We start from the raw sequence: 17,781 nt of genomic DNA on the forward strand, positions 1-17,781 counted from the left end.
CCGGAGCTACCCGCGGTGGCCCGGGTTCGCATCCTCCCAGTGCCCAGACCCAGTCGGCTCCAGCTTGCTTTGGGAAGCATTCAGGAATAAACGTGGACAGTAGCGGTCAGGAAGGGGATTCCCGTTTCCCCTTCTCCCAGAAGCAAAAGAGGTAACGCTGCTGCCACTGCCCTCTCTTTCCAGGGTGCGAACGCCGCCCGAGACTGGGGTACCCCACACTCCTCCCTAGCGCTGATCCCAGCGGAGCTCAGGCCGCAGTCCCCTCCTGCCGGCTGCGGAAGCTCCCAGAAGCGGAGACTCACTCGCCCCCCTGCCCCTGCCACCAGGCCAGAGAGTCTGGAGCTCAGATACTGGCTCCCTGGGGCCTGGGTGTGCGACCCCAGGCCGGTCATTGCAGGTCTCTGCGCCTCCCTGTTCCTGACTGTGCAATGGGCAGCGGGTCAGGGGCGCACCGTGGGCGCAGTACGTTCCCAGGCGCTAAGGGCTGTGACTGACTTACCTGGTCTTCCACCGCGGGGCCTGGGCCATGGAGACGCTCCGGGCCCTGTAACGGGGGACCTCGGGTGCCCCACTACCTCACTCCTAGAACGCCCACCGCTCACGAAGCCTTCCTGAGCTCTACCGGAAGGTGCTGACAGCCTGGAGCTGAGGCCTGGGCGCTTGGGGTCACGCTGCTTCTCTCTGGGCCTCCTGTGTTCACGGAAGGAGAGTTTCCGCAAACCTCCCACTCTCGGCCAGCAGACCCCGCCTCATGCGAGGAGAAGGAGACCCACTAGGGGCGGTGGAGAGGCGAAGTGATCCAGGGTCCGGGAAAGTTGGACAATTCCCTGGACCAGATGGCCCTCAGTTTCCTCCTCTGTAAAATGGGGCCGGTAGTAAGCAACTCTCTGGATTCACCCTGGTTTGCTGTGAGGGAGAACTAATATAATAGTCTTGAAGTCTGTGACGCTCCAGATGTTCTTGGGAATGAGTAACGCGGGTCCACAAGCCGCCCCCTCGGGTCCGGCCAGAGCACCGAGAGGAACCGAGGAGCCTCGGGGGACCCAGGTCCTTCCCGAAACCAACACCTTGGGTGCGGTGGGGCAGAGGACGGGGATGAGGCGGCCAGAACCGCCCTGCGGAGAGGCTGGGAGGCTCCAAAAACCTGGGGTAGGGGGAGCGCGCGGGGGCTATAGAGGGCGCAGCGGCCAAGGGCAAGAAAGTTTACACTCCCAGAAGCTTCCGCACGCTTTCTCCCGCCTTCCTCTTTTCTTTCTAACTCTTCCCTCTCCTCTCGCCCTCTTTTTTCTCCTTTTTTATCCCCTTTTCGTCCATCGCTCTTGCCGGCATCTTTCTTCTCTGGGTCCTTCTCCCCCACTTTCATCTCATCGCGCTCGCACTTCATCACCAGACAGCCAAACCCCCTTTCCAATTAAAGTGGAATTAGGCAACTCAATCAAATTAGTTCCCCATTAAAGCCCTTCTTTATTAAACCGTTTTCTTGTCCTGCTATTAAGTTTCACTGCCTGGCGGAACTCGAGCCGGCCCCAGAAGTTTACCTTGGGATGTCGCCGGACCCAGCCGAGGAGAGGAGTCACTCTTTTCCTGGAGCGGGGGAGTCACCCTGCGGGGAGCGGGAGGGACTGGAGGTTGAGGGAGAGGGTCGGCCCCGGAGCGGCTAATTTGCTCTGCTGGGCTTGAGGAGGGAAGGTGAAAAGGGTGAGAGATGAGGTCTGGCTCGAAGTCGCGTGCTCACGGCCATTCTCCCAGATTACACTTTTTCAAGGAAGGCAGCATGCCACCCCAACTCCCCAGAACTCCATAACTCCCAGGCTGTAGCCCTTGTCAGGAGAATGGTAGCAGCCACCCTGCCCAGCCGTCACCTTCGCTGCCTGTGGTTCCAAACCTGGGATGGGGAGCGCGCAGTGTGCGGCCCGAGCTACATCCAAATCTACACCCGGGAAAGAGCGGGGACTGGGCCCCCAGCCTTGCAAGATCCCTGTGAGGACTCGGGCCGGCGATCCAAAAACTAAGAGCCGGGGCAAGGCGACCCCTCCGCAAGGGTGCCCGAGCTGGGGTACACACTGGGTTCCCGCTGCTCAACGGTCGCGGGTCCTTCGGGAGTTGTGAGCCCCGCGCCACTCTGGTGGGATAGGTCCTCCGGGTACCACAGGAAGTCTCCTCTCCCAGTAGCCCGAGGGTCGGAGGTCCCATGGGACCTCGGACAAGCGTCTCCTTAGCGCCGCGGCCTGAGCGGGAAATCACGACCTTCCCCAGAGCCCCCCACTCCCCACACCCCCCATTTCTCGAGGAGCGGGACGGGATTCGGCATTGTTTTCTTAGAAAATAACATTTATTTCTAGCTCATATCTATGCAAAGGAAAGCACAAAGTGCTGCTCTGCAGCAGCGTTTTCCGCTGCGGGCCCTTCAGTCAGGGCGTTTGGCGAGTCCCGGGAGGCGAGGATGGGCCCGCGAGCGGGCGGTTCTGGCTCAGTCACACGTCGCTCTGTTCCTGCTTCAGTGCGCACCTTGACGGCTCCTTAGGGACAGACCAGCCGCAGGCAAGAGGGGCAGGTGGGCAGGATTCATCCCGAGTTTCCAATATATTTAATCTATAAACCTGATAAGTACAATGCGCGCATAGTCTAATTTTTTTCCATTTTGTCCCTTTTTTTGCTTGTTTTTGAATGTTTTTCACGTTAATACCGAGGTCACCTACAGATTACAATTAATAACTTAGAATTCCATTTTATAACATTATACACTGGCTTGTATATATATATGTATAGATTATATATAGATTTATACATATATAAAAACACACTGCACCAAGGAAACCCATGCTTATCGGCATAAGCAACAAAGAGAGCGACAAATACCGCAACGAGGAAAGTGCACCTTAGAACTTGTTTCCTTTTTTTTTTTACAATTGTATCGATATATATGTGTGTCCCAAAGACTCGACTCAGTGCCAAGAGATTTATACATCCTATATTTATATTTGTTAGAGCGAATATTTAAATTTTTTAAAAGTGGGGGCTGGGGAGACACAGAAAAGACTCTCGGATTATCCTGCCATCCACTGAGAGCCGGATGAGCACAGCTAAGGAGCCGCAGGAGCCTGCGCTGCTGTCGCAGCCTCTGAATTCTCATGAATTCCCAGCCTTTTGGAAAGGGGGCCGGGCGAGGCTGGAAGAGGGATCCGGAGGTAGGAGATGAGGACCCAGGCCGCGTACCCCCTCCGAGAAAACCTGCACCTGTCTGTAGCTGCTCCCCCTTTGCTCAGCCTTCTCCACCCACCCTCCTAAAGAAAACCCAAAAACCGCCTTGGAGTGAGAAGACCCCAGCCAGGGCTCAGAGAGAGCGCTGGGCGAAGAGGGGTCGACGGCCCGCGGGGACAGGGCTGGGGTTCCTGTTTGGGGACCGGCCGGCTGCCAGGCCCCTCGCCCTACTGCTTCTCCGGAGCGCCGTTGACCATAGGCCCGTACAGGCCGCCGCCGTAGGTCGGCTCCTTGTGCACCGCCGCAGCAGCGGCGGCCGAGCGGTCACGCATGAGATCGCTGAAGGCGTAGTCCATGGGCGGGCGGAAGCCGAGCGTGGGCACCAGGCCGGCGGTGGAGTAGGGCGCCATGAAGGCCAGACCGCGGCTGTGCGCCGCCGCCGCGGAGTAGGCCAGGCGCAGGGGGCTGAGGCCGAGCGGCGCGCCCAGCGGGTAGGCGCCCGCGTCCGCACCGAAGTGACTGGCGTTGGGCTGCAGCGGCGAGAAGGCCGAGCGGCTGCTAAGCGAGCCCAGCGCCCCAGGCGCCATGGCGCCGGCCAGCAAGGGTCTGTGGTGCGGGGGTGCGGCGGGCCCGGCCTGCAGCGGCGCAGGCAGCCCAGGCCCCGCGGTAGCGGCGGCGGCGTCGACGCGGCTGGGCCACGCGTCGTCTGCAGCTGCTGCAGCACCCACGGCGGCCTTATCCGGGGGCGCCGCAGGGCCCAGGCCGGCCGCCAGGCCTCCACGGTGGTGGTTCAGCACCTGCTCGATGGCCTGCACCACGTCGCCGCCGCAGCCCTGCAACACCAGCTCCAGGACGCCTCGCCGGTGGCCTGGGAACACGCGTGTCAAGATGTCCAGCGGCGTCCGCTGCCGTGGACCCGAGCCTCCGCCCAGCCCTGGCGCCGGCGCGGCCTCACCCTCTTCTTTGTCAGCCTCTGAACCGGATTCAGAGCCCAGAGGACTAGCGGAGCCCGGGCTGTCCTCGTCGCCGCCGCCGCCGCCGCCAGGGCCAGCGCTGCCTGGGCAGCTGCCACCTGCCTCTTTGGAGGCCCGAGCTAGGGGCGAACCCGAAAAGGACTCGCCATCACCGTTCTCCGAGCCTGAGCCGGGCCGCACCTCCGGGGACGACGTCCCGGGCCCCGAGTCTGCGCCGTCAGGTGATAAGGGCTTCACCGGCGGCGGCGGCGGGCTGCCCGGGCGGCCTGCCTGAAGCAGCGTCTTAGGAAACAGGTCAAACTTCTGCAACTTGGCCTCTGGGAGGGGAGAAAACGTGTCGTGAGGAGCAGTTAGCTAGAAGACTGCGGTCACAGCACCTCGGCCCTTTGGATCTCAGTTTCCTCTCCCTCAGCCCCACAGCCCTTATTCACTAGGCCCCAGTGCCCCTCTTTCTTTTTGCTCTAGCATTCCTTCCGCTCTGAGCCCCTACAGCCCTGACCACAGGGCTCCCTCTCTTTCTGTACTCCTCAGAACCCCAACTACCTGCGCCCTGTAAACTCGATGTTCAGTGCTGCTTTCCCCACTTCTGTGCCCCAACACCTCCACCCTTAACTTCCTTTCCAGTCCTGCCCTGCCCTGGAGAAGTGGCCAGGTCCAGGGTTCAAACAAGAGACAACATAACTTCTGCCTAACCACGCTGTACAGGAGCCCACTGTATAGAAGATGCCTGCCCTGGCAGTGCAGCCTGTAAGGAAAGGCACCCTTGGTTATCTAGGAGGTCCCAAGCTTCTCTACAGGCACAAGTAGAGCCCCTATTTCTAAATCCACCCTTTCCAAAATTGAGACCTGAGAAGTTCTTCCCTCCCAAGTTTAGAGCTGATCCCTCCTTTCCCTCAACGGCCCTGGCCTAATTTCTTCCCTCCCCACAAAAAGCCACGGGGGTCCGGAAAAAGAGGGTGGGGCTAGGCAGGGAGTAGGAAGCGACGCCAAGAGGAAAAGACATAGGAAAGCAGACCTGAGAAACCAGGGAGGGTGCGGAAGAAGCTAGAAGGAGGGAGGGCGCAGCAAGCGGTTGTCCAGAGGGCATTAGGAACGCGAGAAGGGGAAAAGAAACTAGGGCGTCTCAGAACCTAGGGAAAGCAATGGGATGGGTGTCAGTTAAACGGGGTAGGAGAATTCCTTAAGAGAGTTGGGAAGGAGCAGAGAGAAAGGGTCTGTGGAGAAGCGCAGAGCGAAGGAAGATGCGCAGGTTTCCACCTGGGGAGAAGACGAAGCAAAGAAGCAGGGACCTGCCTGCGTTTGGGTAGAGGCGAGTAAAAAATTTAAAGCGTGTACATTTGGGCCCGATGCAGGAGAAAGGGGTAAAGTGCAAATGCTCCAGAAGCGGGAGAAAGGAGAGTTTCCGTACCCACCCTCCATACCCGAGGCTGGGCGAGCGGCGAACCCTAGCAGTCGCGGCGACTGGACACGGGGATTCTACTCTTTCTGAACCGAGACAAGCCCCAGGGCCGCGCGCCCCAGAGCTACGATCCTGCTGCCCCTACCTGCGGCCTGGCCGCGCTCTCACCTGAGCCCCCTGCGCCAGCTGCTCCGCCTCCGGTCCCCGCGGGCGCTCCCGCTCCAGGTCCCCCGCCGTCGGCGGCGCACACTGAACCGAAGACCTCGTAGGCGGGCCTCGGGGGGATGATGCCGTTGGCGGCGGCCAGCGCCAGCCCCTCGGCAGTGCCGTAGAGCAGCTGCAGCTCGCGCGCCTCATTCTCCTCCTGCGCTTGCTGCCTGCGCAGCGCCACCTGCGCCGCCATGACACGCTGGCGCTCGGCGATGAGCGTGCACTTGGCGCACAGGCAATCCTTCCAGCGACAGTAGCGTTTGTGGCCCTTGAGTGCCGACACCACGCCATGGTTGCGACAGCGCGCGCACTTGGGGGTCCGCGGGTACTTCTCAGCTGCCCGCAGCAACAGTGGCGGCCCCCGCAGCAGGCCGCCTGCCACGCTCACCGGTAGCGATGCGGCGGCCGCCGCGGCTGCCGCCACCGACGCCACCGACGCCACAGGCGGCCCCGTCGCTGTTGCCGCCGCCGCCGTCGCCGCGCCGGGCACGCTGGGCAGCTCCGAGCGCAGCTCCATGACAGGACCTGACGGGAAAGAAGGTGGGAGAGGGGAGAGATCTGGTGAGGAGCACACCGCGCGCTAGGCCAAAGCGCAGCCTTGAGGAACCCAAGCTGGAGAGGGAAATTTGGGCCGCGGAAGCTGGGCTAGCAGGGCCAGAATTGCTGGGAGGAGGTGCAGTCGGAACCTCCTTGTGAGCCCTAGCGCCTTCACCCCAGTCCGGCCACGGCTGCTCTTAGACTTGATTTACACGCTGGGAGTAAGATTTTGTCTGAATCAGTGATTCCGCTGGAAAAAATAAAGAGACATGTAAAGTGTGAAAGTCACTGATTCAGATGGCTGTAATGAGGATTTGGAAAAGTTAAGATGATACCCCAAAGCTTAGCCTAATCGGGGTGAGACGGGTGAGAGAAATGTTCGTTTGACGGGACTGGGATTAGAGCGACAGTTTTGGCCCAGAAGTTAGGCTGATGCCAAGGGCAAAACAGGAAAACCCGGAGCAAAACGGTCAGTTTGGTGGAAGGGTGAAGAGGAGAGAGATGTGAAGGCGCAGAGTTGAGCTGGTTGGGCCGGAGTTTTGTTTCTTTTTGTTTATTTTTAATGCAGTTTGGGGCAGAAGCTTTGGAGAGAAAAATCAGCAACAGAAAGAATAGCTTTAGGAAGCAGAGTGGGGGCGAGGAAACAACTCAGGCAAAGTTAGGCCCAGTGGCTCTGGGACCCATAAAAATGTGAGCCCTAAAAGTTCCACGGTGCGGGCCTCCAGAGAGTGAGAGAGAAAATGTGTGTGGAGTTTAGTTTAGGTCTGGTAGTATTAAAGAGAAAAACTCGGCCAAAGAAACTTTCTGTATAGGCAAACCCAGCCCAAAGATAAGCTTCATGGGCAAGGAAAACAGTGAAAAGCAGCTGATCTCGGTGTCCGGGATCCAGGGGCCGCGACTGGGAGAGGAGAATGTGTAAGAAAAAAACCCACAGGCAAATGCCGGGGGAGGGGATTGGGTAAAACCTGTGGTGCAATTTTTTAGCTTCGCAGTCTGGAGTAGTAGTCGGGGCGGAAGACGTATCCTGCGAAAAGTTAGGCATTTCGGGAGGGGGATCTTTCTCGAAGACCACCTCGCACTGCCCTCCCCTCCCCTCCGGGTTTAGGGACAGAGTCGTCAGACACGCCCTCCCCGTCTTGGGGTCCCAGGGGACCCCGCTGGAGCGCAGGCTCCTGCGTTCTGATCTCAGAGTTGGGGTCCTAGGACACGGATGGCCCAGCAGGCTGCACCAGGCCAGGGGAGTCGCCTTCGCAACTGGCCATAAACGGACACCAGAGTCCCGCCCACGCCGCAGCCCCACAAGGCCCAAGCAGGCCCAGCTCCCCGCTTCTGCCGCAGTCTCCTCTGCTTCCCGCGTTCCCTGTCCCTGCCAGAGCCCGGGACAGAGTCCTTGTGTCTCCGTCCGAGAGTCCCAGACCTCCTCTCTATGAGCGTTGCCTCCTCTCCCAGACCCCTCGGGCGGCGCCGTTCCTAAGGCCCACGGGGCCCAGGCCTCCTCAACAGGGGCCGCAGACCAGGTCGCCACCCACTGCTCTCCCTGCGGCCCTCAACTACCTGCCTTGGGCTCCGGGATCCTCCTCCTCCGCTGGCGCTGCACGCGCCTCCCGGCTCCACTGGCGACGCTGGCGCTCTTGGCCTCTTCCCTTTGCCCCCGGCCCCTTATCTGACCACGTCACCCTCCTTCAGTCACCATGTCCGAACTTCTGGACCCCTCAGAACGCAGCGCAGTACAACCCTCCCTTCAGAAATCCGGGTCGGAGGCTCGTCTGCGGGCCGCTTGATTGGAACCCGCGACCTGACTCTCGCCGTGCTGGGTCCCCTCGCGGTGCGCGCCGGACGCTGCGCGCAGCCGGGGCCCAGTTGCCCGGCGCTGCCAGACTCTCAATGAGCCGCTCGCCCGCTCTATTGTTGCTCCTTAGGGCTCCATTAGACAGAATTGGACAACAATGTGGCGCCTGCCATTGGCCAGGGGAGGCACACGGCGCTCTGATTGGCCGGGCCCGCGCCCGGGGAGCCCCGCATTCTACAGTGTCCGAAAGATTCGAAACTCCAAAAGCTCCACTGTGTGCCTCCGGGAGGGGAGGGGGCGCGCCAGGAAAGGAGTGGAAAAAAGTGGGCGAGGAGGAGCGTTGAAAATTTCGTGACAAGTAGTTTCCGTGAGCCCGAGAGCGTGTGAATTGCTCCTAATTACCGTGTCCGGTGCGCCTCTCTGGGTAGACTTGTGTAACCTCTCGGCTTCTGGGGCGCCGGCTCGGCTGCGCCGCTCTCACTGGCCGGGAGAGCTTGGCAAAGCCGAGCTTCCCAAGTGGCCCTGGAGCCCTGGGGCGGAATGGGGGGCAGGTGACAATTCAATTACTGCGGTCGGGGTGGGGGAGGGACGGGGGGGCGGGGGTGGGGAAGGGCATAAAATCGTTCAAGGCATAAATGCCAGGACGATTTTTCCTGCCTTCTTCCTGCTATGTTTGGGCGCGCTCCCAAATCCGACGAGTTTGGGGTAGTTGGGGGCTGCTTTGGTTTTGTCCTCCTGTCTCCTTTAAAGCTCAGTTACTTTATTTTTAAAAGTCCTGATACGATAGTCATCCTGGAGGGTAAGTGTGGTTTATGAAGATTTTCGTGTTTAAAGAGAAGCTCAGCGAAGAGAAATGAGATTGCGCTTCCTGTCGGTGCCTGCCGCGTCCCTCGCGCCCTGAGCCTTTCCTCTCCCCGCCCCTCTTTCGCGTCCCTCAGCCCCTTTTTGCTTTTTCCTCATTTTTCAGCATCTCGATTTCTTTTCCGTGGTGGAGGGATTCTTTTTGTCGTTATTGTAAATGAACAAATAGACCCCCCCCCCCTTTTATTTTCTTTTCTAAACGAAAGTAAAAAGTGGCCTCTGTGTCTTCGCAGATTCTCTTAAACTCAGGACGCGCATCGGTCTGTCCGACCTTCCCGGCAAGAGACAAAGTCACTGCTGGGAGGCCCCCTCGGACAGTTTTCAGTTTTAACTTTCGCCTTATTCTCATCCTGTCCTGATGTCACGGCCCTGAGGAACAGCTCGTTCTGCAGAAGAGGTAACAGGTTTCAGATTTTGTTTCCTTTTTGAAAGGCAACATCTGGAATTAATGCCGCGGTCCTCGGGCGAGTCGCCCTCGGTTTCTGTAGCTCTGATTCTATCTCTGTGTCTTTTCATTCTGTTTTTCCCTCTAATTTCTAATGTTCTGTCACTCTCGTTTTTGTTCTCTACTTTTCTCTCTCTCCTTCAGAGCAAAGAAAATTCGTTTAAATAATGAGGAAAATGAGCGTTCCTGTCGTTCTCCCTCTACTCTTGACTGTGCGTCTCTGCGTCGCCCTTTCGAACCTCCAGGCCGGCGGGAATCTAGGCACGTAGACTCGGCCCGGGGCGTCGCGGCCTCAGGACGCAGCCCCTCCCGCCTGGCACGACTACTGGGCCGCACCTTGTCAGTCTATCCTCTTCTGAGCCCAGGAGTGGGGGTGGGGGAAGGACGGTGCGACCAACAGGCGCCCACCCGAAGACCACAGAACCTGGCGCCCGGGGAGAGCCCTGGAAGAAGCCCACCCGGAGGCTGAGGCTGGAGGGAGGAGTGGGTGGGGGTGATGCGCTGGAGGACCGGGCGGAGAGCTTCCAGAAAGTTCACCAGGCCCCGGCGCGAGGGCGCTCCGACACGGACAAGGTCTATGATAGCGATAAAAACCTGGTCACTCGCTCCCAGAAAATGCCACTTGCTGGAGTCTGTGAATGGGTTTAGGAGAGAGAAGGGTGTCAACCCCCGCGAGAGTCTCCCGCGTGAAGTGAGGATAAGGGAGTGCTTCAGGGAGAATATGTCCTCTAGGAGCGCAGGACCCAGACCCCACCTTCCAACACCTGGAGGTTCCGAGGCCAAGTACGTCTAGCCCCGGCTGCAGCTGGGGAGGAGAGCCATGGGGTGGGGGGAAGAGCGCCCACGACCGCCGGATTCCGCGCAGGGGCCGCCAGGTGCCTGCTCCCAGAGCTGCTTTGGACGAAGTTTTCGGGAAATTATATTAAACCGAAAACGAAATAAACTATACAAATCTGTCTAGCTTTTGGGGGGGCGGTGGCCCAGGTATGCTTCTTCGCGCTTGAGGCCAGGTCAGCGTGAGATTTCCCCATTCCGGACCGGGGATCCCGCAGAAGCCAAGGGTGTAGCCACGAGGACTCGGGAACCCGAGGCGGCCCCGCAGATGCGTGAGGAACTTCATTTTCTCAGGAGTGGGAGGAGGAGCATCCTGGCATCTAACACAGCCCAACCAGAGAGAATCCGCCCACCCCTAGTGGAGGCACCTCTCTGTTCTCTCGCCCCTCTTTTCTGGCATTCACATCCCCACAGGTCTGGGACCCACAGCCTTTTCTCCCACTCCCCGGAGGTTAGGGTGTTCATGTGAGTGAATGTGTTATGGAGAGAGGCAAAATAAACCCGTTACGGAGGGAGGCAAAATAAACCCAAGGTCATCTCACCCACACTTCGACCGGGCAGGAATCCTCTGCCCAGCTTCCCAGGCCGCTCCAGGGCCAGTTCCTCCTGATTTGGATCGGGTTGGTCGGAGGGGAAAGCAAGGTCATGGCCCAACTGAGCCACCAGCACTAGAAGAGCACGCCCAGGTTGAGGCAGCAGGGTCTACCCCCTCCCCAACCTGAGTGTAGCTTCACACTTGGACACACCCCCTCCCACGTGCGTGTGACCACTCTCTGCAAAGTTTGGGACACACTCTCATGCCAGCATTCAGAGAGCACCACCGGGCCCAGGCTCAACTCTGATGCTACCCTCCGGTTCAAGGGGACCCCTTCAGTGAGTTTGACCTCACAGTGTTCTCATAAGCATGTCCGCATCCTGGGACATCCACTTGGTGTGTGACATTCCCAGACTCCCACAGATTTCCACCTCGGTGATAGCACACGCCGACAGGAGCACATCCTCACGCACGCATGCCCTGGTTTATGCTCGGAGCTCCAGTCTTACTTCTACGGTTGGGCCCTGGGCAGAAAAAGCCACAGCCTTCCGGGACAAATCAGGCGGCTGAGAGCAGACGGTCTTCCTCACAGATTCACACGCGTACTCTTAGCTCAGAATCATTTGCTGACGCCTCTGCTGTGCCAGGGGCTGGGGGCCTGGATGAGAGGGCCCAGCCAAGAAAATCCACCCCATCCCTATTGGCCCCCGGCCCCATCCCCCACGCCCACGCCCAGGAACTGGTGGCGTCCAAAGGGACTGCGCTGGGGTGAGGCCGGGGTTGACGGCCTAGGGCGCAGAGCCGGCTCGAGGCGCGGCGTGGGGAAGGGGGCCGAGGGTGAGTAGTGTAGCGCTGAGTAAAAGAGCCAGGGGCGCCTGTGGAGGACCCGGGAGGCATTGACTTTTGCGCTGTTTGCCCGCGGCCTCGGAGCAAGCAGACGCCATCTGTTTGCCGGCTGCGACGCGTCCCGTTTAATTACCCTCCCGGCAGCCTAATAGAGATGATATTAAACTAAATCTTTCTGACATTAAAAGTAATTATCCCCAAACCGGTGGCTCCGGGACGGAATGGCCCCTCCCGCACCCATCCCTTCCCTGGCGATGCCGGATTCCGTTAGTTTGGCTGATAACTCTCGCCCGGGAATGAGGCGCAGAGGAAAGGGGGAACGTGCCTTTGGGAGAAGGAGTCTCCACGGGTTGCCCGACACGCGTTTTCCCGCACAACCACAGACTCTCCTGTTCCTATGTGGACACACGCACGTGTACACACAGACACGTAGCGACATTTTCCTCCAGATCAACTCATGAGTCATGCTGATTAAGACCCTCAGCCGCTCACACCCTCTGTGGACAGGGAGACGCGCAGCTTGGTTTCCTGTCCCCGTCCTCTGACACCGCTAAAATGGTCATTTTCCGTGGTCATAGCCACGGATCTATGCCAGGACTGGGGACCGGGCATAATTTCGGAGACAGAAAGAACTCCTATGGTGGCGCCGGGTTTCTCAGGCCCTCTTCCAGCTAAGGGCCAGGCGCCCAGCGATTTCCCTACAGTTGCTTACTGAAGTCGCACCACTCTCTGCGAGGCAGGTCCGATTATTCCACTTGTCAGGTGAGAAAACAGACTTGGAGAGGTGAGATGACTTGTTCCACATATCACAATTAGTGCGTAACAGTGCAAAAATAAAACCCGGGAGTACCCTCAGCCAAAGCCAGGTCTGTCTGCACAGTGCTGGCGCGGCGGGCGCTGCGAACCGGCTCCTGGCCCAGTGCACCCCTCCACACCCGTTGGCCGGGAACCCGCTGGTGCTCAGCTTCTTCCCGGGCCCTGGACCTAAAGGCCGGCCAAACAGCCAACTGAAGGTGGAGGAGCGAGGGCACTGGTGCTGAGTGAGCGGCAGGAGCCCCCGAGGCGGAGTCCCAGCGGCTGCAGCCCTCCTTTGGATCAAGCCCTCGCGTCTGTGGGGCAGGCGAAAGGGAGGCCTCTGCCCAGTGTCGCCAGGCTTCTCACGATTTTCTGGTTGGGAGCATCTAAGCCTGAGACAAACGCGTGGAGAGTGGTGTTCACCGCCCCACTATTCGTTTCTATTTGTGAGCGCCTACTGAGTACAGCCACTCTGCTAAACACTTGGTGTGTGCTGTCTTGCTTGGCACGCAGTCCTTGGGGGAAGATGCGATGTTCCACGTTTCAGACACGAGGTAGCCAAAGTTCAGCAAGGCGACATAACTTGCCTGGGGCCAGAGTGCTGCCGAACTTCGAAAAAGACAGAAATCCAGATCCGACTCCCACTCTCAGGTTTTTTTCTCCTCACCTTCCGTTCCGGGTAGGTAGGATCAGACCTAGGGGCTTCCGTTTGGTTCGATTCCATTCAGTTCACTGATCATTCACAGAAACATGAAAGTAGGAGTCATTCATTCATTCACTTATTAATTCGTTTATGTAACAGCATTTGTTGAGCATCTAGTATGTGCCAAGCTCTACGGATCCGAGACAAATCGACCATAATGGGCCCTTACAGAACTTGTTAGCCAACTGGGGACACAGTCACCTATCAATGACCTCACAGTGAGAAGCTAATCTTGGGAATAGGGGAAGGAGGATGAGGGGAAGCTTCCCCAAGAAAGGGACCTCTGACGTGAGAGGTTAGGTTTCCCAAAAGGAAACACTGTTATTGTTTGTTCTGATAGAATAAAAGTCTTACAAAACATTTTAGAAAATTCAGCAAAATATATTTGGTGAATTTTGCTAATTTTTTTCCTGTGTACCCACACTGACAAAAATATACTTTACAGTACTTGGTTTTTGTTTACAAATATAAGGATTTTAATATTAATCTATCTATATAACCTTTTAAATGATTGTTTAATGTTCCATTGCATGGATCCATCTTTCTTTGGCCATTTCCCTGTTAATAGGTATTTTGTTTCCCGTTTTTGCTCTAATAAATATTGCTACCACAAACATCCTTTGTGAATTTGCCTAATTATTTACCTAGGATAAATTCCTAAAAATAAGATTGATCGGCCAGAGGCTTTTTACATTTTTTAAAGGCTTTTGATAGCTATCAAATAGCCCACAGGAAAGGTATCAATGAACACACTCAATGCAAGCACGCCGTGCTGATCTTTTAAATCTTTGTCACTTTAAACAAGAAAAATACTATATCATTGTTATAATTTGCATTTCCTTAGCTATTCCTCACTTTTTCCTACATGGATCGGTCAGTTAAGTTGTTTTAAAAATTATTTATATACATCATTTGCTTATTTTTCAATCATAGAGCTTCTACTTTCCTTAATTTGTAATAGTAGTTTATATATCAAGGACAATAGTATCTTCTGTCTGTAACATGTGCTGCATTTCCTCACTTTTTTCTGGCTGTCTTGCTGTTGTAACGCTGGAGTTTTAAAACGTTTATGTAGACCAAAGTTTATATATTTTTTGTAGATTCTATTTACAGTTGTATATGTAAGTATTTCTCAAATCCAACCGTCTACAAGCATTGGCCTATATTTGTATTAGCTCTTTTTTCATTATTTACATCTTTAGTTTATTGGAAATTAATTTTGATGGAAGGTGTGGTTTGCAGCTTCATTTTCCCCAATAATTAGCCATTTATCACAGCACTCTTCAATGAACCCTTTCCCCTACTGACCATATACTATATACCAAATTCTCAGATGGCTGTAGGTTGATCTCAGCATATTCTCTTCAAGGGAGCTGTTTACTCTTCTTGCACCAGCCTCACTATTTTAATTATTGTAGTTCTGTAGTATCTGGGAGGGCAAGTCATCCTTCTGATTTTTCTTTTTTCCACATTCTCATGGCTATTTTCAAAATACAGGCTTCTGAATAAATATTTTAGGAATTTTAAAGCTACTTCCAAAAAAGTAAAAAATATTGGGGGGGGAATTGAAGTACCTTTAGAAATTAATTTGAGGGAGATTATGCATCTTCACAATGTGAGACATTTCCATCTAGGACTTGGTGTGACGTTATCATGACTTTCATGTATCTTGGTAACTGCTGTCATTTTTTCTCAACAATTCTGTTTCTTAAACATATATCCTCCCTTCCATATTTTATGTAGCTATTGTGAATGGAATCTTTTCACCCACTACAGCGTCTAACAGGTTATGACAGGAGCATAAGAAAGTTACTGATAATAGTATATTTCTCTTGGAACCCGCCGCCTTTGTGACCTCTCTCCCATTAAAAATTTTTAAGTTAGTTTTTACAGTTTTCCCACCCAGCTGAGTTTGGAAGGACCCGGAAATGACCAGGAAGAGGGAGGGATGAGGCTGTAGAGTGTGATTTGCAGGTCTTCCTGGGACATTGCGGATGGTGTGCACTGGCTACGTGGTCTTCTTTGGGCCATCCTTCTCCTGGTTTCCATCTCCCAAGAGGACCCCTTGAAATAGCGATTCCGAGAATCGGCTCCGGGGCTGATGAGCTATCCAGATACGGAGCTTCCGCCGCTCTGTGTGACCGTGAGCGAGTCGCCAGCCCTTTCTGGGCTCGCCTCCCGGCCACGCCGGAGTCAGACTGCCTGGAGGACAGAGCAGCCAGGCCACTACATGTGGAGAAAGGAGACTGGAGAGAGGAGGGGCATTCGAGCTGGTTCCTGGGCCGGGTCAGCCTGGGTTTGAGTCCAGACTCCCTCCCTCCGTAGTGTGGCGAGTGACCTTCGGCAGCCAGGTACTCCCAGCCTATTCCCAGCCTGTGACCTTCGGGTCACCGGTACTCCCAGCCTATTCCCAGTCTGTAACCTTTGGGTCACCCACCAAACTGGAGATAAGGGGAACAGGTCTGGGAGGGGGAAGCCTAATACACACACACACATACACACCCCTGTTGGCGGCTTTCCCTCAAATAAAGAGAGAAAGCCGGACTTCTTCCCCCACCCCTCACATTTCCTGCTGAGATGCAGTCTCCTAGGCTGTGTGTGGACTAGGGAGTTTCTAGCTACCTGACTGGCTCAGGGCCTGCCTGGCCCATCCTTCTTCAACTTGAAGCTCGATACTAGTTGGTGCACAGCCCAACATAACTCTTTCCTGGCAGGGTCGGGGTGGAGGAGCTGGTTCACAAGCAGACAGCCTGCTGCGCTGGGCGGTAAGGACTCCAGGCTTGCTGTGGCACTGATGCACATATGCCTGCCTCCTACAGATTCCCAGTCCCAAGCCAGTCAGTTACCTGGAGAACTTCTACTCACCCTTTACGACCCAGCCTCAGAGATCTTGTCAAAGGCACAATAGGCACACACTGACTCCGCAAACTCTCCAAGCACCTCTGCATTCTACCCTCTCCGAAGCCACACAGTTACCCATCTTTACCTCTGATTTATACCAGAGGAAACTGAGGTATAGAGAGCAGGTGACTTTCCCAGAGGCGTACAGCCAGTGGGGGGAGGGGTGAGAACTGTTCTTTGGGTCTTCAGGAGAGAGCTGGTTGGAGACTTGGAAGTGGTGGGATTGAGGCCCCTTTCCCTCCCAGTTCCCTGAACTGGCCCCGGGGGTTGAGGCACAAGGAAGGGAGCATTTCCTTCGCTGTTTGAAAGAAGCCTCTTTCTTTAGGGGCTTCTTCACTCCCTTCTGTGCACCTACAGCCTCCTTTACCCCCCAGGATGGACTACCCTGTGTTCTCACTGCCAGTCAAATGTTTGACAGCCCCTTCAAGTGTCCTCAGCACCTCTGGTCACAGGGCCTGGGCTGAGCAGGGCTACTAGTGTGGAAACTGAGCTGGGCTGGAGTCCTGCATTTATTACATGTAACATGGGGTAGAAGCAAAACTTTCATTGGGTCATTGTGAGGATTCAATAATGCAATTCATGTAAAGTCCTTCTCAGTGCCTGACATAAAGCAAACACTCAAGAAGTGCTGGCTATTATTTATTAGGCAGTTACTGAATGAGTGAATCCCTCCCTGCCTTCAGTCCAGAGAGGAACAGTTCCCTTCTCAGCACCCTTCTGCCTTCATGAGAAGGAAGACTGGGGAGCTGGGAGCCGGCAATAGGAGGTGCCTTCTCAGGTGCCTCTGATTTTGAACCATAATCTTAAAACTCCCTTCAGAACCAGAATTCTGGCAGATTTGCATGGCCCAGACCCTTTACTGGCCTGGGATGCTCAAGATCCCAGAGAGATTCTGGGCCATCTCCTTCCCTAGGTCACTTCGTCCACTCCACTTACCACCCTCTCCAGAAGCTCCATTAACCAGAACCTGTTTGCCACAAGGCACAAAGTGGTGCTGCCCCAGCAAACAGGGAGCAACACAGCCCCGGGCCTGCCCCAAGCCTCTATGGGAAGTGTACCTGCCCCCCTTCACCCCATCTCTTCTCAGGGCCTCCACTCTTTGGAGCACACCCTAGCACTGCTGGCTTCTAGTGGGGCTCCCCAAAGGCAGGGGCTGGGCTCCATGCCCCCATGACACAGTGACACTTTTATTGCAGAGAATGTGTTCTTCTCTCTGAGCCCGTGACCTCCTGCAACATGTAAAAGATGCATAAAATGCACAGCTGGAAGAAACCAAGGCATGCAAGTGATAGCTGCACAAACTAGTTCCTCATTGATGCTTGCTATGGTTAAAGGCATGCCAGAATGGAGGCTGTGGCAAGTCACTTCACTGCTCTGAGCCTGTTTCTCCATCTATAGAATGAGGAAAGGTAGACCTACTGCATTTGGAAATGATCTGAAATGAGACAAGGACTATGTAAACACAGTTAGGAAGATTATGATTCTCGTGTGAGATGCTCAGCTGAGCCCTTGGTGCCCATCTCTGGGAATATACCAAAGTTCCTGACTGCCCACCTGGTTCCCCTTACCTGTGCTTCCACCTGACCCCCAAATCAGAGAAAAGTTTCAGTAAGACTCTCCTTGTTGTCTCCTCAGAAGTCCTATACAAATGTTACCAGTGTGTAAGGCAGGTAACATTTCCAGGAGCCTGGAGATCTGATCCCAGAAGGGCAAGCTCCATTCTGATCCTGTAGGATGCCTCCTTTTTCTAA

General features: G+C 55.7%; 1 protein-coding gene and 1 long non-coding RNA gene across 5 annotated transcripts in view; one reads left to right on the forward strand and one right to left on the reverse strand.

The window, feature by feature from the left end:
- Nucleotides 1-2,310: 2,310 nt before the first annotated feature.
- On the reverse strand, nt 2,311-8,208 carry DMRTA2 (DMRT like family A2). The gene is made up of 3 exons (XM_032159076.2): nt 7,876-8,208; nt 5,743-6,309; nt 2,311-4,492 (listed from the first exon to the last, which is right to left on the reverse strand). The coding sequence occupies exons 2-3, from the start codon at nt 6,299-6,301 to the stop codon at nt 3,429-3,431; spliced, it is 1,623 nt and encodes a 540-aa protein (XP_032014967.1). The 5' UTR covers nt 6,302-6,309; nt 7,876-8,208; the 3' UTR covers nt 2,311-3,428.
- A 182-nt stretch (nt 8,209-8,390) lies between these two features.
- LOC131384111 (uncharacterized) overlaps nt 8,391-17,781 on the forward strand; it is a 48,173-nt gene continuing 38,782 nt past the window's right edge. For all 4 annotated transcript variants that reach the window (XR_009214641.1, XR_009214643.1, XR_009214640.1 and 1 more), the window contains exons 1-2: nt 8,391-8,520; nt 9,205-9,368. This is a non-coding gene — a long non-coding RNA (uncharacterized LOC131384111). The remainder of the gene's footprint in view (nt 8,521-9,204; nt 9,369-17,781) is intronic.

This window comes from Hylobates moloch, unplaced genomic scaffold, assembly GCF_009828535.3.
Source record: "Hylobates moloch isolate HMO894 unplaced genomic scaffold, HMol_V3 SCAFFOLD_8, whole genome shotgun sequence".
NCBI lineage: Eukaryota > Metazoa > Chordata > Mammalia > Primates > Hylobatidae > Hylobates > Hylobates moloch.

Coding starts and splice junctions, on each gene's coding strand:
- DMRTA2 (XM_032159076.2), bottom strand. CDS start 6,301: ATGGAGCTGCGCTCGGAGCTGCCCAGCGTGCCCGGCGCGGCGACGGCG. Junction 4,493..5,742: donor AGCTGGCGCAGGGGGCTCAG/GTGAGAGCGCGG, acceptor CTCCCCTCCCAG/AGGCCAAGTTGCAGAAGTTT.